Source organism: Limulus polyphemus, unplaced genomic scaffold (assembly GCF_000517525.1).
Source record: "Limulus polyphemus unplaced genomic scaffold, Limulus_polyphemus-2.1.2 Scaffold927, whole genome shotgun sequence".
Lineage (NCBI taxonomy): Eukaryota > Metazoa > Arthropoda > Merostomata > Xiphosura > Limulidae > Limulus > Limulus polyphemus.
In genome coordinates this window covers 167,697-190,878 of record NW_013666537.1, presented here as the reverse complement: position 1 = coordinate 190,878, position 23,182 = coordinate 167,697, and the positions used below count along the sequence as shown (strand labels likewise).

At 32.1% G+C, this 23,182-nt stretch overlaps 1 protein-coding gene across 1 annotated transcript in view; it reads right to left on the bottom strand.

Annotated features, from left to right (window-relative positions):
- Positions 1-16,203: 16,203 nt before the first annotated feature.
- The window catches only part of LOC106461288 (cytochrome c oxidase assembly protein COX16 homolog, mitochondrial-like), a 7,829-nt gene continuing 850 nt past the window's right edge, over positions 16,204-23,182 (bottom strand). Inside the window, exons 2-4 of the mRNA XM_013921104.2 lie at positions 20,770-20,844; positions 17,925-18,002; positions 16,204-16,694 (exon numbers count right to left, since the gene is read on the bottom strand). Of these exons, the coding sequence (XP_013776558.1) occupies positions 16,560-16,694; positions 17,925-18,002; positions 20,770-20,844 (288 nt within the window). The 3' untranslated portion in view covers positions 16,204-16,559. The remainder of the gene's footprint in view (positions 16,695-17,924; positions 18,003-20,769; positions 20,845-23,182) is intronic.

Below are 23,182 nucleotides of genomic sequence, written 5' to 3'. Positions count from 1 at the left end.
TTATGTGTAGTTCTTTTGTAATTTCTATTATTTTTTCTTCTTTATACAGGGTTGGGAATAAGTTAAATATATATCATCTAATGACATTTTTATTTTGCAAAAGTTTAGTGCTTTTTATGGATCAGATCAGTTTGATTAATCATGTTCACTGTCTCATAAAAATGTTCTCTGCTTTCAGTTCTACACTATATGCTTTAAAAGAGTAACTCCTAACAATATGGTATATATACTTCAATGACACCAGACATAAAAAAAATACTATTATATTTCCAACATAACATCTTGAAAAGTGACAGACAAATTTTTGATATAATGTAATAATTCTTATGCACTACCGGCACTTGTGTTTAAAATTTTTTAAATTATAATACATAATTAAAAACATTTTATATTTCCACAATAAAAACTTTATTGAAGCTGTACGGCTTCCACTTTAAAATATTATCTCTCTACAAGTACATGTTTCGACATGATCTACGTCATCTACATTTTTATTGTGTAAATATAAAAGATTGTTTTTAATTATTTATTATAATTTAAAAGAAAATTATTATTTGTCAAAATCATTAAAGTGTGGTCATTTAAGCTCAAATTGTTTTTCACAGATTATCCATAAAAAAATACTTAATTTTTCAGGTATCTCTATGCTAATTAGAAAAATTGTTACTTGCCAAAAATAAACAACATTAGATAGAAAACACTGTAATCTTATTTTAAAATTAGACAATGTTTGGCCCCAAAAATATTGAAATTAATATTAAAAATGAGAAACAGTTGTACCATATTTTGCTTGGGGCCACTGTTTCACATTATGCATATAAAACTACTTTTATATTAAAAATAATCTTACCAGGTTACTTTAAAATATCTGCCATTTTAACAAAAGTTCACTGTAGTAGTCCTATAACACTTGTGACTTTAAGTTAACTCCAATAGATGAGCTTGGAGAAAATATGAAAGCATACATTAAATTGATGATTACTTTCAATTTAATCTTGCTTAGTTTAAGCTGTGACAGAATTACATTTGAAAGCTATATTCAATGTATTCTATGACCATTCTTGTGCATAGATTTTATAAAACAAGTAAGAACATTCAACGTACAATTAAAAACTGTACATGTTTTGGTGGAAAAGGTTCCACCATCTTCAGGAGACCAGAAGAAACAAAGGAAGATGGTGTAACTTTTTCCCCCGGAACATACGGAGTTTTTAATTGTAACTTATACAATAAATTATTGTACATTTTTAAAAGTTGAATGTTTGTGCTTATTTTACAAAACCATACTTCTAGTTTTAATAATTTGATTTCCCCACTGAACTGTCTAACCTAACAAAAACTGCCTTATATAACTAATTGTAGTAAAGAACATGTAATAACAAGCTTCAAGTTTAACTTGTTTAACATTTGACTGATATATAAAATAAAATTGTCAACTGACAGCTTCCAAAGATGGAAAACCATATTTAAACATATTTCAAATTCACGTTGGATTGTTACACCAATCCACTAAGTTCAGTTGTAACTGATGTCTCAGATTAGGCTTGGTGAGATGTTTGTATTATTAAATATTCTAGTTATGTATCAGCAGTTTTACTTTTGTATATATAACATCTGAATGTTTGTTGTTATTCACAGGAAAATAAAAAAAAAATCAAAGTAAAAATTGTTGAGTATATTTCTTATGCTTCTTATTTATTTTTTTTGAAATCATACTTCACACTTTCACCGATTATATCGGCTCAGGTTCAATGAGAAAATATGGATAAGGGGGGGGGCAGTTTGGCAGCCTTCAAACACCACACTGATTTGCTGTTGATTTACCTGTGGTCCACTCGTGCTTACGATTAATATTTCTAGCGTGATTGATTTTTGTGAGACTAGTAGCTATTAGTGAATTATTCAACTTAAAAAAATTTGTGATTATCTTAGTCACAGTATCTGTTATCTTCAATACAACAGTTTTTTTCTAAATTTCTAGTTCTTATCAACAGTACTTAATTGATTTGAGAATAATTGCAAATGTGTTCTTAGATTATTCTTTTCAATTTAACATTTCTTAACTTTGTTAGTAAAATTCTATCTATACTTATAACAGTACCATCTCAACTATGTGTGTATAATGAAATAAACTAAACTTAAATCCAAGTTTGAAGTATCTATTCTTTCAATGAAGTACCACAATTTGTTACCCACTACCAAGTAGCTGGTTCCAAAAATATCTCATATTTAAAAAAAAAAAAAAACATGTTGATATAACTATTTAATTAACCTGCGTGAAGATAGCACATGATGTCCGATCTTGCATAATAGCATTAAATGATGGAAGGTCTAGCAAAAAGTTCATTTCTTTTAATCATACATGAAGAGGTTAAAGAATTAAAAATAGTAAAATGTTAAATTTTTGACATCAAAGACTGCTTTGTATGGTGACATTATGAAACTGTGTATTTATTTTTTTGCCGTAAAATTGTTAAGGGAGCTTTTCTAAACAAACTGTTTATTTAATGAATTGTCTTCAAACTATCTTGAATTTAAAATTCCACTGTTACTATACCAAGTAGCATAGGCTAAAGTTGGTTAGATGCAAGACTGTGCTGTATAAAAGTGTGTTTGGAATAAGTAGGAAAATAAAATGAATGTATTGTACTTTGCAGTTGTTAGTCCATACTTAGCAAATGCAGTTTTGAAGATTATCATTTAAACAATTAAATTTGTTTTAAGGACTTTTCACACTAACTCTGTAAATAATTAAGTCGCATTATTATTCTAATAGTTAAATCCTGCTAATTTATATGACATAATACTGTGTTTGTTTGTTTTCCTCTACTGCTTGCGTTCAACTTATTTACTTTACTTATAGATCAGGCAGAAACTGAGTAGGGGTTTCACCTGAAAGTTACATTTTTGCAGATGATGGATTCGGGTAGCGTAAATGCCAAAGAATTGTTTTGTTCATCATACAAATGCTGGAGTAAATAAAGGCTTTCATCATTTAGTAGAAGCCTCCTTAGATTTAGCACACACACGCCTATTAATGGCAAGTTCTTGGACAATTTCTCCACGAATGTATGAGATAGAAGTACTAGTGCAATTCCAATGGATAACCAAGGACCAAAGCTAAAAAATGCATACACATAAGTTATCCAAATAAGGTCAGTAATAGGTATAAATAAATATCCCTAACCCTTTATTTTTGCAACTTCTGTTTAGCTAAATGCTAATAAAAAGGCAAATGTGCCACAGCATTCAAAGATGTGAATGGAATTTTTGAGAATAAAATTAAGGAACGCCATTTCCTGCTCCCTCCACACCAATATTCTGCTGCTCAACCTCATTGCTTTCCAAGGACGTTAACCAAGCAATATCTCATGGATTAACATGGAAAAGACAGTACCAGAAAAGTGCTCTACCTACTTGCTGGCTTTTCAAAATAGGGATATGTGGTCACTTATTGCTCTGTCTCAGGTAAAAGAACATTCTAGCTAAAACAGGACCAATGAGGATCCAGGCAATTTTCTATAGGTCTCTCTGTCACGAATTCCTTCCCTTCTTTTTTCTTTGAGTGGAGCATCGGAGACCCTTGCCACTTACCAGTTCCTATCTGCTGGGGTGGTGGACCATGGAGAATCCTCATTGAGTAGTACTTAATTGCTAGGGCTAAAACAAGGGGTGTCAACCAGTAAGAAGTGAGGTGATAGTGATACTGTTGGTGTAGCACAGGTCACCCCTCATATAACAATACTTATAACATGCTACTTGTGCCCTTATGTTGCAGTCTGAGTCTGTAGAGTAAAGTTGAGATGAGCACATTACAAGATCTGTGCCCTCTTCATGCATCTTGTGACTGTCGAGGTGAGCACACACTGTACACATGTGCCCTCCTCCTGTGGTCATCTTCTGCTCTGTTGAGTTGAGGCAAGCATGCACTAACAAACCATGCTCTCCTTTTGCAGCTGAGGTCTGTTCAGGCGAGTTGAAGCATGCACACACACCATCCCACACCCTATGGCATGAATTCTGTGCCATCCTCCCACAGCAGGTATCAGTCTAATAGTCTGACGGTAGAGTTGAGGTGAGCACAAGGTATGGTCTGAATGGACCCAACCACACTACACATATTGGCTCTCCATCCACTTGTGTGAAAGTACTCAGATGGCCATGTTCTTATTCCACCCATTGCTGTGACAAATTGGACTAGTTTGTCTCTTCCTTCCTTTTTCCTGGGCAAAGACTATATCCTGGAAGGGATGAGATGCGGTCTCCCACAGGGTGTGCCCCTGTCATTCGCTGTCACACTCCATAGGTTTCTTTGAGCGGTAACTCACCTAAGTAAATTGTTGCACTAGCCCCTCCACGATTTCCATGTGGGATTCTATAAATACTCACCTCTTTACACACACATTTCCGCCCTTCCTCCCCACTTCTGGTGCACCTTGGGTATTCCTTTCTTCACCAAAGAATGAAGATTCACGACTGCAAAGGCATAGAGGGAGTTAGTATGCAAGGAAGTGTGCGTTTGTAATGCATGGGGAAGGAAGCTTAATTGTGTGCCGTTTGCCACCAATATAACAAGTGATTTAGAAGAATCAGAGTATAACTTCTTCACCTTTACAAACATCGAAATTGAAACCAACTCCGGTGCAGAAGAGGAAGTGAGAAAGTACATACTTAATACAGACATGATTATCAGATTTTTTTATTATTTTTTTTTGTAATGTATGGTTCTGACTTGCATAAAAGGGAAAGCTTCATTTCAAAAAAAGAGTTAAATGTTTAATATAGTTCTCTGTGAAGAAGATCCCTAACAGAAAATATGAATGATCGCATTTGTAAATAATTAAAATCAACGTTTTATATTTACACAATTTTAAAAATTTAATTGAAGCCATCACAACTTCCACTCTGAAAATACACTCTACATGTACAATGTTTCGATGTCGTCTTCAGTAATTATTTGCAAGACATACTAATTTGTACATTTCCTGACACGTAATATTACATTGCGTGATGTAATATAAAAGTTGACAAAAGAATTGTAAATACAAAAGAGCAATGTAATATCACGTGACAGGAGAAAAATATGTATAAATTAGTATGCCTTGCAGATAACTCTTCAAGAGGACATTGTATATGTAAGGTGTATTTTTAAAGTGGAAGCCGTTGACTGCTTCAATTATTTTTTTAAAACTGTATAAATATGAAACGTTTATTTTAGATAGTTATCAAATTTTAGATCCCTAGCATATTTTTCTAAGGTATGGACTTCTGACTTGTTTTGAAGTGATAACCTAATTTCAGGTAAAAACAGGGCTGTGAATGCTTTCCAGCTAAACTTAAAATGCTAGAGATCAAAATTCATTTTAATTTGTTTAAGGGTTTGTTGTGTGTTTTTACTTACAAAATGGTCAGTTCTATCTGTGTATTTTGACTTGTGCTGCACATGTGGTTTGTAGGAATACCACGTGTGTTTTACCAATCATTGTTTTTCGTGGAAACAGAAAAAAGAGATGGCGCCAACCTTGAACCCATTGCAACACCATCGATCTGATCGCAGGTCCATATGGATCTAAATCCCGATGAAGAGAAGTGTGATAATATAAATTTCTATTCAAAAGTAAACAAGACTACTCGCAAGAGTTTAAACCACTCTATGCAGGTACGTGGATCACACTTTCACGATTTTTATAAATTCTGAACAAGTTTTCCGATTCTTACAATATCTGAACAGCAGACCAGTAGTATGGAGTTTATTGTAGAAAATCAGGAGGATCATGTACTTTCATTTTTGGACACTTTAATCACTGATGACAGTAGACAATTCAAGTGTATCACAAAAATAAACTTTCACAGGCGTGTATTTTAGCTTTTAGTTAAAATGCCTTTTCACTGCTCTTACGAGATATCTACCACATACGTGGATTTACACAAATAATTTATCAATATCAAAAAGCCCCTTCCCCAGTGGCACAGCGATATGTCTGCGGACTTACAACGCTAGAAACCGGGTTTTGATACCCGTGGCGGGCTGATCACAGATAGCCCTTTGTGCTTAATTACAAACAATATCAAAAAACTATTGTGTAAAAATAATTTTCCAGGTTACGTTATCGACAGAATACTTCGTTCTTATGTAATGTGTCTAAATATCTTCCAGTTATTAGTCTATCCTACATGGATAAATATTCTTTGATCAAAATCAACTGAAAAATGTAATTGTTGGGGTATGCCCGCAGAAACAGCTGAGATGTTTTCAAACCTAATTGTCACCTTAGTTTTTATTTAAATTTAAGGAACAAATTTCGACCTTACAATCGTTATTTGTTTACAAATTTACTTGTCCCTGCTGTCAGCAGGGGTACATTGGTTCTACTAATAGAAAATTACTAACGTGTGAAAGAACATGCTAACCTAAGTTACCAGTTACATCTAATATACAAGATCGCACAAAAGTCGCAACCCATAGAGATTTTGACGAACAATAAATGAAAATAATTACTTTTTTGTTTATTAAAGTAAATGTTCGAATTGTTGGACTTGAAATTCGAATTAGTACGTGTGGCACGTAGAAGTTATGATCCGAAAAGTTAACAAAAGCATTTGCTGTGTTAAATTGTCTTACACGAATATTTTTCTTCATTTCTCATTTTATAATATTTACTTAACGATTCCAAAAATAGATATGAATTTCGGTATCAGGCAACTTTGGATTTTCTAGAAATAGATTTCAAAATTACACAAAAATGAGTGGAGGGTTGTCAGGTTTTTATGTATTTCCGGATTCTTTATAGTAGGTGTCTGTGATTTGTTGGCGATAAATTTCAACAATAAACAAACAGCACACAGTCCACTTGTTTTAGAATAATATATAAAAACAAGTCAAATGTACATACAAATGTTTGTTTCCCTGTTGCTTATCACAGTTATATCCAGAGCTTTAAATAATTTTATTTTTCGTCAAAGTCCACACACACTAGTTCAGTTACTTTAGAATACAACTTCACAAGAATTATTCTTCCTGCTACGTTATTACAATACAATCTGTGATAATCTTACTTTGAAATCACTACTATAACTGCTGGCTACCACAGTTTGATCCATATTTTTAAACATTTTTTTTTTCGTCAAAGTCCGCAAAGGCTAGCTCAATTACTTTAGAACACAATTGACAATATAAGTTATTCTTCTCTAACCTGTTTTTACGATAAAATCTGCGATAATTTTACTTTAAATTAAATGGCTAAATTCACAATCAAAACTAACTCGAACTACATTTTGGACCAAGGCGTAGAGCATTCCACACAATACGATACCTTATGATGCAATAATACTCAATTACAACAACGAGAAAAACATAGAAGGTTCAAGTAACATGACGCAATAATAAAACAAGCGCCAATTCAAAACAACTGAACCACACAATTTATTATTCGTACACAGTTACGAAAACCTGCGATAAACTATCGCTTCTAAAAATAACTAAATTGAACATTCACGCTATACTTAAATCACAGTCGTGTATATATAATAGTGGTTTACATATTTACACTTGTTACTGTTATTATTGACCTTACTATGTAAAATAATGTGTATGAATTTTTATGCCCTGACACTTGGCTATCCATTGGAACCACACCAGTACTTGTATCTCAAACATTCGTGGAGAAATAGCCCAAGACTACGGAATCAACAGACAGGTCATGAGTCTGTAGCATGTGTGCTACATGAATCCCACCTCATCCTTCATCTGGATAATTGGCACTCCTGAATCTGCATTTGGGGGAAACTTTTGGCTTTTCTGTTAGGCATCAGAGTACTTGAATACCATATAATTGTTTTTGTCTCGTTCGGAAATAATAAAAATATTAAATTATATAATCTTTGTATCTCACGTGAATTTGATATTTACGGCTTGTCAATATACACAGTTCCATTAAATTTTATTTGGAGAATCACCTGACAAAGATAGATCACATGTTTTCTTAACCTAACCTACTGTTACGACAGCGGAAGTCACGTGACGCTAGTAACACGTAATGAGTATCTCAAACGTTCCTGAAGGCTCGAGTGTTTGCCAGACGCCCCCTATTTTGTATATATAAGACCGGCGAGAAGTAACGGCATAGATAATTGAATAGCAGACAGGGAGATATAGACAGGTAATCGAGTCAAGCTGTAAGTAAAGTGTGTAAATCATTGTGAATTATAGCATGTGTTTAAGTTAAAGTGACTGTGGAAATTAAGTGTATTGCAAAGTTGTATTGATTTGTTTGTTCTTAAATTTCGCGCAAAGCTAAACTAGGGCTATCTGCGCTAGCCGTCTCTAATTTAGCAGTGTAACACTAGAGGGAAGGCAGCTAGTCATCACCACCCACCGTCAACTCTTGGGCTAATCTTGGCCGTCACATTATAACTCCCCCACGGCTGAAAGGGCGAGCATGTTTGGTGTGACGGGGATTCGAACCCGCGACCCTCAGATTGCGAGTCGAGTGCCCTAACCACCTGGCCATGCCGGGCTACAGGTGTATTGAGAAAGAATAAACTAGTTTTATTTAAGAAAGAACTTGTATCGCTGAAGTTCTTCCGAAAAAAATTTTACAGGTAATTAACAAACGAACAGAGACGTAACACTATCATTGAGTAGTTGCAGGAATTGAGATTTGAAGACCTGCCCAACCGCGAAAAGGAAAATTAAGAAGAAACTTTTTTGAGTATCTTTAATACAATTTACTTACATTGTTGATTTTATTAAATTTATTTTTTAACTAGATAAGCTTTTAACATGTTTTTTCTATGGTTTTAAACTACGATACCAAAAACATCGCGTTGTTTAGCAAATATCAAAACGTACGTATTGTAACTTAAACTGTTTCAGAGCTATTACAGTGTTACTTCATACGGGGGTAGAAATATTTCAGTTTTTCTCTCTGGAAATATGTGAACCCCACCTTCTGAGAATGAGTTTGAATCAACACATGTTTTCTACAAATGATTGGTTTGTTTTGAATTTCGCGCAAAGCTACACGAGGGCTATCTGCGATAGCCGTCCCTAATTTAGCAGTGTAAGACTAGAAGGAAGGCAGCTAGTCATCACCACTCACTGTCAACTCTTGGGCTACTCTTTTACCAACGAATAGTGGGATTGACCGTCACATTATAACGCCCCCACGGCTGAAAGGGCGAGCATGATTAGTGTGACGGGGATTCGAACCCACGACCCTCAGATTGCGAGTCGAGCGCCCTAACCACATGGCCATGCCGGGCCATTCTTCTACAAATGAGTAATTCTCAAATGCTGTTTTCGAAATGAGACTTAAAAACTTCATCTTAATGTTTTCCTACAGAAGACTTCGCCTAATCGATTTTATATTTATCGGAAAGGTAAATGTTTGCAATGGTAACTAGCCAGCTGACATTCGGGTAGCGCCATTCTAAATATACAATAGAGTTTAAAAAAATAATAATAATATGATTTGTATATCACTCGTTTACTATCGCAAGAAGTGATGGTTCAAACTCGTGTTTTTCGTAACATCATATTACAAATTTGTGTGTTTTTAGCACAAAGCTACACTATGAGTTATTTGCATTCTGTCTGCTACAGGGAATCGAATTTCGGATTTTAGCACTTTAAGTTCGTAAACTTATCTGATCAAACAGAGGACTTTTTATTTTATTGCTAAAACAAATTCCCAGTAATAACCGTATTGCTCAGTTGATGCTTTGGATGATAAAGTTTCAACCTAATGGTCAACTTATTATTTTATATTGGGTTTCATTATATGTCATATACCAGCATCAAGGCTGGAAGTATCGTTAATAGCGAGGATTCCAACTGATGATTAAATGTATTCTAGTTGTTAAAGGTTTTGAGTTTTCTTTGAGTATATTTTTTTCTTTTAAAATTAGCCCAATTAACTTAATATTGTAAGTCAATTTGTATAGTTAGCTTAATTTTTGCAATCAGATCATCGCTCGAACTTTTCTGTGGTACTTATAAAAAATACTTGAATGCAATAGTAGGAATACACAGTGATCCGACAGGTTTTGGTAATTCCAGCAAAGAATATGTATTATTACGCAGAAAAATAGATCCGGTAAGTTTTGTTTCGTTACATTTTTCATTCTTGCCAATATAATTGTTGTGCTGCAATAATGTTTCATCAACTAGAACATTTTTTTGTAATGGAAACTGAAAATAACCAATTATTTCAAACCTTTTACGAAAGTACTCACCATCTGTAAAAAAAAAACAACCTTTTGGTACAGCGTAAGAGAGACAATCGTCAAATTCTATTCTTCCTGTAAATTACGAGTGTTAAGTAATATATATACATATATATATTTGTTATTTAGCGATTTAGAATTGTTCATTCCATCTAATGAATGTAGTTTTGTTTATGTATTTATTTTAATTGAAAATTTCTATTGCCTAGCTTCGACATCTCTCATGTGATCGAAGGTAACCCAAACATGGTTCCTAATTGTATTCGAGAGTGTTTTTGCTCCTATCGCTTACTTGTGATCAGAAGTTACAATGAATATGTAACTCATATTCCCCATGCAGGTCGGTTATTATAATATTATCTTTTTTTCTCCCTAATGATCGATAATTTTTTGTGTCATTACATCACAGTAACATTGATAATATATATATAATTTTTTTGTTATATTTGTTTACTGGTCCTATACTAAGGATTTGCAAAAAGTAGAAACAGTAGCATTTAAACCGCACACCACTGCCGAAGTGGCCTTTCCTCAATAATGGTTTAGTGGAGTTCAACAGATCGGACGGGTAATAATACGCTTGTGTTTGTTTGTCCAAAACTGTTATTGCAAATTTCTCGACCAAATGCTACAATTCACATATCTTTGAAAAGGCCTTTGTCCAAGGAGTCGGATCGCATATTGGCTTTTCAATTCAGAGTCACCTTACCCGTTTTTTGCTTAGTCAAACTTTTCAATGCAAGGAGTATGGTACACTATGTCGTTGATATCACGTGACGACTGGTTTCGATTTCAACTTTAGTTTTTTATTTACAAAGTATTTCACACATACACCTGCGTGTAATTTCCTTTAAAAATGAACATTACACTAAATACACTTTCTATGGACTTTCTGACTTATTACGCATGCGCAGTTTGTTCAAAACCTTATGCTTATCACTTTGTGAATATGTAATAAGAAGTTTCTTTATAATTAGCTAAGATTGTCTTCATTATAACTTTATATTTGATTTTCAATAATTTAGTTTTGATTCGTTTCATAGACTACTATAAACACCTTTTAGCTACTATTTTTCTTTTCTTTGTTTTTGTGAGTTTCTTTGTTTGAACTCGTAAAACCCTGTTATACACTGAAAGCTCATAACTATTTCATACTCTGTACACTAATATATATATACCATTACATTATTGTTTATTTTATGTGTAGTTTTATTAAATAAAGTTACGTCTAAGTGAGTTTGTTTGTCTGACCGCGTGAAATTTTTAAAACAGACCAGGATGTATCGATTTAACACATAATGCCTGCAAGAAAGTGTAGCTTAAATGGCGTGAGTGAATATGATAGAATAAGGAAAATTCAAGGGAAGGCCATGAAAGCTACCTCAAATGTTTTGCGGTTAGCAGTTATGATATTACATGAGACTTTCTGGGCAGTGTAAATCTGAAACTTATTTCTTAAACCTGATTCTGTTCTGGAAAAATATATATATTACCATATAATAAGATTCAGTGTCTGTGTGTCACGTAACTCCTCCCAAACTGCTGATCGCACCGAATTCTAAATTACACCAAACGAATCGTCTCGGCCCAGAGATTTGCACAAAGGTAAACTTTTCACATAATCCCTTAGGGAACTTTGGTATTTCACAAAAACACTTTTACGGGGATTCCCTAAAGCAGACCAGTGCCGAATTAACAATGAAGCACATGTTCCAGAGCCGCCAACATTGTTATAATAAATTCACAAAAAATTTTTATTTGATCAAGATATTTTCCCTGACCAATAATTGTTTAAAATAATTGTTAGTTTTAAATTAACCTTTTTATACTTTCTACAATTTGAATGAAAATTGAACATTGACAACGTATATAGTTGATTGTTATTTATGACAGTTGACTGACAAGTGTATGTCAAAAGTCTTTCTCATAAATGAAGCTTATCAAGAATGAGCTTTGTTCTACTATGAGGCAGTAAAGACATAAAATTTTGACCATACTCTATACTGAAGTAGATATCCTGCCAGCACTAAATATAAATGAGATTATATCAGAATTCCCAACAACTAAAGATGATCTAAATAATTAGGGAAATTATGAAATATTTTGAACTGTTGTTATGTTTTTAATTGTAATAGATTCAATATTAAACATTGTGTTTACTATTTCAAAGCACGTAAATAATTAGGCCTGCTAATTATAGTTCGTAATTTGGTTACAAAAATCAATTTACATTATAGCGATCCTGTAAATATTCGGCCATAGGCCCACGGGTTCGATAGTATATTTAAAAAACATTGTAAACACAGTCTAAACAGCAAACACTTTCCACAAGTTTACGGTCTAGACATGAAAAGCTGGCAAAGCATTATAAACCAATAGGTCTAAAATTTGTGATAAAAATTACATACACTACATATGTTTTCTTGTTTTTATTTTTCCACCTTACTCGTAATTTTTCTAACTCGTATTTAAAATAATATTTTATTTAAGAGTTTGTTTTCTTTTCGTAATACTATATTCAAAAGCACTTAAATAATTTCTGTAACAATAACGAACTGCACTTCGAAACTCACGCGATACGAACTTACGCTATAATACTAATAGTATAGTCATGATGTTTCAAAAAACGGTGTTATCGGACTGAAGACATAAGTATGTCTTAATTGATTTAAGAAATGGAAATCATTCTTGCCAAAAAACTTTATGACACACTTTTAAAATCTATGGGAAATCAGCAATGTAAAAGTAATGCAGTTATAGAATATTACTTTGATTCTGAAGAAAGGATAACTGAAAATGAAGATTTCAATAAAGCTTCCTCAAGTTGTGATAGCTGTATTCGTTTTTTCAGTTTTAGCGATGATGGAAGAACTGAAAGGGTGTACTTTATGAAATTGAACGACTCGCCAAACTGTTCTAATAACGAATGCGAACTTTGTCATGACCTTGTTGGCTTTTGCGTTGAAGATACTCCCTTCTCACTGAAAAACAACGGCTCAAAATTTTCGCAATTATCAGATACTACAAACACCCCACTTCATAACAGAGAATTTATTAAATGGGTTCCTAATAACTTTATGATAGATGATGATTTTTATTATGATTTAAATTCGCTAGAATTTGAGACAGAAGAAAAAGGCTTAGCATCCGAAAGAGGTATTTTTCTACGAACTAATAGGCCTAGTAACGAGGAAATAAAGAAAACGTTGGTCAAATCTAATAATTGTGATACCATCGAAAATAACGAAACAGCTATGGAATTGTACGATATTAAAACTGTTTCAACAGTTCCCTATAAACCTGAAATCACGAAGAACAATATTTCAAAAGATAGCTTAAGTTTACAAACTACAACCCAAACCGGCCTATCGAAACGCGCAGAAAAAGATGAAGAGACTGAAGACGAATCATTGATACTCATATGCGAATCAATTGGCCAGCCTGTTCAGCAGTCTACCCCTCGTCGCCGTTTTTCAGAAGCTGTGAATATAGAATACCTTCGAGTCATCTTTGCTGCAGAATCTCGTGTAATAACAAGTTACCTGCATTATATTTCTTCACGGAAGTCGAAAAAGGCCTCTCTCGTTTTCCTTTCCATTTTTTTTTGTTTCTTTTTAAGATATTAACATATTACGTTTTCGGTTACTGTCATTTAAAAATCAGCTTGGTAACCTGGGACGTTCATAGACCCTTGATAAAGGCGTAAGCCGAAACGTCGGGTACAAGTAATTAAACTTTTTTTCTGAAGTTGTTTGTCGTCTTCGTTAAATAATGGTTTCTATCCTTTAGTCAACACTGAAAATTTTTAAAAACGGTAATATATTTACTGTTATTATCCATTTTTTCTTTACTTTCAGATAATGGCGCATTTATATGTTCAACAAGAAAAAGATCAAACATTTTCTATGAGTCAGTCAAAAAACCAAATGCTACTGAGTCTCATGGGATCCTTTTTTGGAGACTTGCAAGCTGAACCCGGAAAACGAAACAAGTGTGATATTCGAGTTAACTGGATAGGGGATATTCACGAGAAAACAATGCAGTTTCTTCAAACTCACCAAGTATTTACATTTTATGACAACCAAAGGTATGTATGGAACCACATCGGAGAAAATAAGTATCCTACTCAACATGAATGAAAGGCTTATGTTCTGAATGAGAAAATAACTATCTGAGGTCAGAAAACTCATAATAAACCTGTTTTTATTTCCTTAAATTTAATTTCTGGATATATACAGGTCGGTATTTCTCTAGTGTTATAGATAGATAGCAGCTTCAGTAAATGACGTTTATCTCGAAACATTTAACCCTGTAAACATCAGTTTGACAATAATGCGAAGTATTTTTATTTCGGTAAAAAAACAAAATATAAATACAACTGCTTAATTACCTATTCTTATGATATGTTCTTTGCAAAAATAAGACATATATATATATATATATATATCCCTGCCCGTAGCCAAGGTAAGCTCGGCCTAACCCCCACAAACGAAGAAAGGTTATACTATTTTGTAACTTACTAAAGTAAGTGTAGAATAAGATAAATCTCGCCATTCAACCATGATTTATTAAGTTTCATGGTTACTAATAGTAATAGTTACATACTTAATAGCAATAACACCATAGAGTTTAAAGATGTACTCCACAAAAATAATGAAAACACCCAAAACGACTGTTTTTTAGAAACTTGGTATCTAAAATAGATCCTCGAATTTAATTTTATGTTTTCTGGCATGTTAATAAAGTGCACCTACATAAAACCACGTCAGTGCCACATACTTCCTTGTTAACATAAGCAAAAATTGAATTTAGTTAAAGAACTCACAACTTTCATACCATGGTCGCGGATTCAATATTCATAATACATGTTGAACAATTTCTGAGGTCGCGCGAAGATGAAGAAGCTTAGAAACATGACTATGAAATACACCATCATCAACGAAAAAATATTAAAGTTTCAAGGGCTATTAGATGTTTTACCTGTCTTAAATAAATAAATAAATATATATATATATATATATATATATTAAAAGCGATTACAGAGTACTTTCTTAAGAAGCTGATGAAGATATTTACATCACTTATCTAGAAGACTAGCCACTCGAAATAGACATATCTTTACATTACATCAGGAACTTGTAGATCATTTCATTACGATTTTCATCTGTTTATGCGTGTAACTGTTAAATTGTTCATCGATTACATTAAAATTAATGGCATATTTGACTGAGAATGATAAAATACTATTTTAATGAAACTGTAAAGAAGTTTATGGTATACTGTTTTTATACTATTTTTTTATTCTTTAGGCTTGATGACATATATGATGCAGTCCTCGTTCTTTCTTCAGATGCCAGCGCACTCATACGTCATGAAAACCTAGCCTTTTTAACTACTTTACGCCACCTACTAGACACTAATGAGACAGGCTTATTAATTCTAGTAGATCCTATTGTTTAACAAAGCCAACAAGATTAACTTTCTTTTAATTTGGAAATCGATCTTTTCAAAATTTAAAACTATTATTATTTTTTAAATTCTGGCTTTAAAAAAAAACAACAGATTTTATGGTATAATGATTAGTAATATTAGTGCAAATAAAATGTTAAAAATGTGAAGAGATAAAGTACTTCCTTAATTGTCATTTATTGAAGTTATTTCATAACTTTCAAAAATCATTTAGTCCTGAATTTAAATAGCAGTTGTTTCATGTTCCTTAAGACACATTCAAATGTAATTTTGTAGCAATAAAATAAAATTGTAGATGTAAGAAGCAAAAAAAAAAATGTTAATTTACTGCATAATTTATACACAATATAGTTGAAAACAACTAGCTAATTTTTGTGCAGAGATGTAAAGTAAATCATGTAATGATTTCCAACAGACTTCCCATGAGACACGAAATGTCAATGTTGTTTCCATACAATTTGACATAGGAATAATTTAGAATGAAGTAAATCTCATGACCATCAAAGCTGAAGTGAAAAATAATTATTTATAAAGAGGAAAGTTTTACAGTTACAGTTTGTTTGAATTATATTAACAGTTCGACACACTCCTAAAAAGTTGATTATGAAAAATAAAAAGATTGTTTTCAAGGTATAACTCATTACTGAACTGTACTCTTGAAAATGATATTCGTAATACTTTTAAAACATACTTTTCAAGACTGTCCACCTTTTTGAATATTTCATAATCTGACAACATCTGGTAAGGTCAAAGTTATTTCAAATCACTGGCTACTGGTACTCAATACCATAAAAAACCTCTATTAATTCAATACAAATTTCTTTAGATAATCTTGAGTGAAATACTATTGTAGTCTATAAATATTATCTATCTGCTTTTTCAGTCCGAGATTTTTTTTCTGCTTGCTTCTGTTTTATTTTTTCTATGTATTCTGTTTCTTCCCAAGGACGAGGTCCACGAATGTTTTCCCAGTTGCTAATGTCCATCTCTTTGATTTTCTGATAAATAAAAATACATTTAAAATTTAACTTTATCTTTCACATTTGATCTAGCTCTAAACTTCCAAAAATATCATTATTTTCTGAATGTATGTTAGATTTTTTATGTCTGCTTATTATTCATAGTCCATTTTTTTATCTAAGGATACATAATTATAACAACTGCATGTGTACCCTTAAATTTCCCTTTGTTTTCTACTAAAGCATTCTGCATGTTTAAAAATATATGAAATGGAATCTAGCTGTACAAAATTAATATTTATATGTATTCAAAATAAAATATTTAAATATTAAAACTGAAAGTTTAAATCTTTTACACTGTCTTCAAACTGTGACAGCAAGACTTTATCCAAATGATTGAAGACAATATAACCACAGAAAACTTTTGTTTATAAGTACTCTCTCTACACAACAATTACATCACTCTGGCTGTAGACCCTATGAACTTCTTTATTAGTTACAACTGTTCAGAGTTCTGCCCAGAAAGTGGCTGTCTGGTAAGGTAATGCCAAGAGAAACAATTCCCTCCATCCAACTAAATGATTAGACTTTGAGATGCCACATCAGCCTCATTTTTGCTTTTCAATCTTTAATGAAATCTGTGGCACTTTACTAATATATTTATCGTAGAAATTCAATGTTTTAATTTCTTTTTATTGTTATTAAAAGGCCACTTGATCAAAAGCAAGAACATGGAAATCTCTCTATGGTATCATCACTCACTATACCCAGATCCCTTATAATACCAACTTTTTTCCATTTAAAAGTCATCAAAATTTTTAATTGACTTTACACTAAGAAATTATTAGAGCAATGTAAAATAATGTTTGGATTTTTGTCTTACTTTTTCATGTACTCTTACTAAAGATTTTACTATCTGTAAAGATGGGCAATTACTTGATATTCTATGATCATCAATTAGTGTCATGAAAATAATCAACTAATCTAAATTGGTGCTTTTGATTATTCCAACTAATCAAGTAGTCAAAATATTGCCATTATGATTTGTTTAGCTTAATCAATTATTGTAACAACTCAAGAAAATAATCATCTAATCAAAATTAATGTTTCTGATTATTACTATTTTCAACTATCCAAGTCTCGTATGAAAATAATTGCTAAGTTAAATGTAATCAATTAATGAGCCGATGATTAATGGTTATCAAATTCCACTAATTGTCCAACTCTTCACTACTTGACATTGTTATTACTAGTTTACTGATAATGTACCTCATATTCTGTTTCAAGAGTCACTTCTCCTTTCTTTTTCATTTTTATTCCATACTTTTCTACCTCCTCTGCTGAAAGCTGATAGTATGCAATGTAATAAAGTAAAAAGGAAAATGATGATACAAAAACATTTATGAAACTTTGTATTTCATGTTAACCTGTTCAAAAAATACAAATATACATCACAATAAAATATAGGTTATGCCAAAAAAATTGTAGCTGAATGATAAAAAGATACCTATATACCCAAAAACATATGCATACAAAGAGAAGAAAAATGTATACTGAACCACTTAACTTTATGCAAAACACAAGGAAGGAATTCATGTTTATATATTTGTTCCCTCATTTTTAGAATATTTAATTTAATTTTATTGGTTATTGAATATTCTGTACAAGAAACAACTCATATGCTACATGGTATTAGTGGACACAATATGTCAGTATTAATTAAAACCTAAGCTTAAATACTGATTGCAACCCTCCATCAAAGACACAAAATGAATGGTAATATAAGTTATCATCAACAGACTATCTGTACTTTTACTCATTTTATGTTTTTGAAGAAAGGTTGTTATTAATGCAAAAGCTGAGAGTTAACATAAATATTTACATTTTTCTATATCCTACCCATTTTACTTGTATTATGTATTCTTTTTTAAATCCAATTTGTATAAGTGGTTTTGCTCCCATTAATTAGGTGCAATGCCAATATGGAAGTCATAACAAACAATGCACAATGTAAAGTTGGACAACAATCATCTATATTTTTTATTTGTTTATACACACTGCAACAAACAATAAGAGTCAGGAAGAAAGGGTGTATGTCTAATTCAATCTCTGTGTACCACAACACAAACTAAATAAAACACATCTACTCACAACTATTTGTGCCTACTTTTCCAAATGATTGAGGGTGATGGGTGTATTCTTGCTTAGCTTCAGAGTGCTCAGCAGTACTTTCAATGAATTTTTGGGGTGTTCACAACTGGATCATTATTCTCAGATAAAAAGTTTTTCTTTACTGTAAACTGGCTTTATATTCAGTTTCTTCAGTATGTCTTAACAAAGGTAAATTGTAATACTTGATATACACGAAAAATATTAGTTGTGTAAATGCTGATGCAATTAATAAAGTATTAATTACAACTGCAACAGAAAGTGTTTCAGCCATGTTTAATGCTTCTTTAAATCTAAACCTGTAGTATGTAACACATCAACAGGTGTTGTATCAATAATAGTTAGTGCACAGGACAACACAGACCTTTCACTTGCAGTGCACACACTGATTTATGATACTCCAACTTAGTTGATGACTGCTGTAATGTTGTGTTCAGTGATTATCATAACTGGTTTAAAATGTAATAAAAATTATGTGAGGGATTAATTTGAAATAATTAATGATTTTAAAATGAAAATTCTGCAGCATAATAATTTAATATGGTGGTAAAGGGAAATTAGCTTTTACTAACCCATGTACAATCACATAAAAAATAAGCATGTTCAAATAATTTAAAACAAACTGAAATCTACTAGATATAACATTGAAGGTGAGTGCAGCCTCAAGGTTTGGGATGGTTATCAAACAACAAACCATTCAGGAGTGTTACCTACAGATTTACACTCTGATAAAAATTGCATTAGATAACCATCCATATTCAGTTGTTACTGATCAGGGGTTTGTTCATTTGATGAAGAAAGCACAACCATGAAACAAATTACCAACCAAACCTCAATTTTTTGTGAGAAAATTGTCACAGATATACATGAAAGATGCAAGATTTTAAATGCTGATGAAAGGCCTTTATCTTAGGTCAGATATTTGGTCACACTCAGCAACACAAAACAGAATTGCTATTTTCACGGGACACTGAAACATATGGATTTCAAGATTTTTTTGGAATTCATATAAGTGATGCAATAGAAAAACTGTTAGAAGACTTAATTGATACATGGAAAATCAAAAAAGAAAAATATTCACCCCCAAATAAAAAGTAATGGGTAGAGAACTGTAGTTGGTCTTAAAACAGTCAGTAAAAAAATCTTTATATATGTTAACAACTTGGCTCTTACCTATTTAAAATCAATGGCTATACAAAATCATTTAACTATGCCTCAAAAAGAAATAATGTACAAAATGGAATTAAACATACTTGAAAGCTTTATGGAACAGAAGAGAGAAATATGCCTCTGTATTAATGACAACAAAATCACCAGCCTCAACAATAATTAATGGTTCCTATTACCAGCATTTAACAAAAAACAAACAAACACACAATGCATTAGCTTCAAATACCATCAACATCAAGAGGAAATGTGGGATGTTGGACATTAAAATTTATATAAATTTTTGACTCGTCCAATATTTCAAAAAACAAAATGAAGCTCACAGAATACTATATCTTCAGGTACGAGGTAGCTATAGGTAAGAAAACTCCACCCAATGAAACACAATTCAATTTCTAGTTAGTCCCATTAATTTTACAGCATAATAACAGAGAACAATTTACTCTTAAGTTTCTTTTAATAAAAGACAAATTCATGAAAAGTTTCTTCAGCAGAATAATCCTACTTTAGAGCTTTATAATTTATCTTCCATGACTCTCCCATATCATTTTGAAACATAAAAACTTTGCCTCCAGCAAAGCCATCTGTCTGTCACCTTAAATAGGCCAAATACTGATTGTCTGTTACAATCCAAAGATTAATGTAAACCGTTATTGTTAATTTACAATATACAATTCTCAAAGATTTTGTAATCATAATATTTTCAAAAGTCATGTTTTTTTTCTCTATCACTTTTATATACAATTAATCTATATATACACACAATGCTTCTTCTTACCAAATTATTTTTTCGATACTGATACCGAAGCATGGCAAAGTACTTCAAACCAAATGAACCACCAACAATCAAAATCTGGAGGAAAGAAGAGAGAAAATGATTACATGTCCATATTTTAAACTTCTGTCTTTTAGTCTTACTTCCTGCAGTTTTCTAGAAAATATCATGTGTATTTATGAGTTCCAGGGCTCTAACAGTTTTCAAAAAACCTCACTCATGTCCCTTATCCCCTTCTCTACTTCAACAAAAATATTTCAAGATTTTAATACCTGATCTTAAGATTTCCCTTTAATTAATCCAAGTTGTCTTTCTTTTATGATATTATACTAAATGATTTTTTTTTTATAAATCAGATAAGATTTTTTTAACTATATAAATAAAGCCAACTGCCATATGGTACAACTTCTATGGTAATTCTTATCAATCCTTTTAAAAATACAATTAACATTAGCAACTTTCCAATTCTAAGGCACCTTCTCACTGTCTAATGACTTGCCAAAATTGTAAAAGAGGGACTGGGAGAATTCTCTAGGAAGTTGATGAGAAAAAAGATAAGTGTATAAGTATAACAAAGATCCCTAAATCCTTTAAGACAATGTATAATGTATGCTAGCTAATAATACGATTTTGGAAGAACAGACTAAACAAATGACAAAAAAGAAAGCCCATTGGTGTAATGGAGAAAGAAATGACCATTAGATATAATGGAGGAGGGGGAGGGAAAGAATGACATACTAGAATTTAAAATTCCTAAGAAAAATGTAAATGTTAAAACCCAAAATAAAATTTCTTACAAGTATATTAATGTACAAAATGAAAGTGAAATGGTACCAAAGTACAGCTGTTTTTCATGAAAAATAGGATAGGATCACCAAAACAACAGTAGAGTCATTGGTAAACAAGGGACTAAAGTCTATATCTAAAAATCTCCAAAAGAAATCTCAAAACTCTTAATACCATTTCTTACAAGTACACTAATGTACCAAATGAAAGTGGACTGACAGGCTAGAAATACCAAAAATTAGTTTACTTGTAAGAAACATTAAGCTGTTCTTATGAATTTTGAGTTATAAGCTTTCATTCTTTTTTTTTCCACTACATTCAACAGGCACTCTTTTCTCCATTATAATCAATGGGCATTTTGTTTTATCATTTGTTTAGTCTGTCCCAAAATATTCTGGTTTTAGGTTGTATACATAGAAATACATTATTAAGCACAAGTTGAAGTAGGTCATCAGTTCACTATAAAATACTGGTTAAACCTCACTAGGAATACTGTGTCAGTTTTGGCTACTTTATATATTAAAAAAAAAATTTGGAGAATGTTTAGAGACCAGCTGTTATAGGGATAGGTTAAAATTTCTTATTTTCTCTTAAGAGTAACAGGTGATCTCATTGGAGTTTACAAGATCATCTGGGGAATAAACAGGATAAATGCCTCTTATTCTTTACACTGTATACTGAAAACAATAATAAACAAGATGACACAAGTTTAAGATTTGGAAACTACAGGCTTTGCTCAAGTTACGAATGTCAGACAGTTTTATTTTTCTACCACTGTAATAGAATGATAAGCTTGGAGTATGAGTTGCCATTAGTAAGTTTTTGGATGTTACTGGTTATGAAGAGAATACTGCTGCTGCTTTACAAAATAATTTGGATCATTTGGTGAGTTTGGCAAATAAATGGCAGATGGCTATTAATTATAATAAGTGCAAGGCAATGCATGTGGGATATTATACTTTGAATAATGATTATAATTTTGATGGGAATAACCTTTAACAGTGTTATGAGAGAAAAGCATCTTGATGTTCTACATGATTAGTCTCTTGAGCCATCCAAACAATGTAAAGTTGCTAGTGGCAAGGCAAATAGGATTTTAGGTTGTACCCACAAAAATAATAAATAAAAGTCTAAAGAGGTTATAATTTAATTGTGTCAGTCATGTTTGGGGTATTGTGTTCCTTAAGAAGGACACTGAACTGTTGGAAAGGGTTCAGAGAAGGACTATTAAAATGGTAACTGAAACAGAAAGGTTGTGATACAAAGACAGTTTAAGATTTATGAAATTGTTTTCTCTTGAAAAAAAGGAAAAGTTATGATGGGTCTGACTGAAGTATTTAAAATCGTGAAAGGAACCGATAGTGTTGATGCATCATCTTTTCTCATATTTAATGGAAGAATGGTAGGACTAGAGAACCTAAGTACAAATTTTGGCAGGGTAGGAGTCATCTGCATCTAAGATAGCTTTATTTTTGTAACAGAGTGGTTGGTCTTTGGAATGACTTGACTTCTGATGTAGTGGATGCAGTTAATTTAAGGGAGTTTAAGCAAATATTTGAATAATATTGGGCTAGTTTTGTTTTACTTCAAAGTTTAATTTAGTGTAAGAGATGGTGAAGATAAACCAACT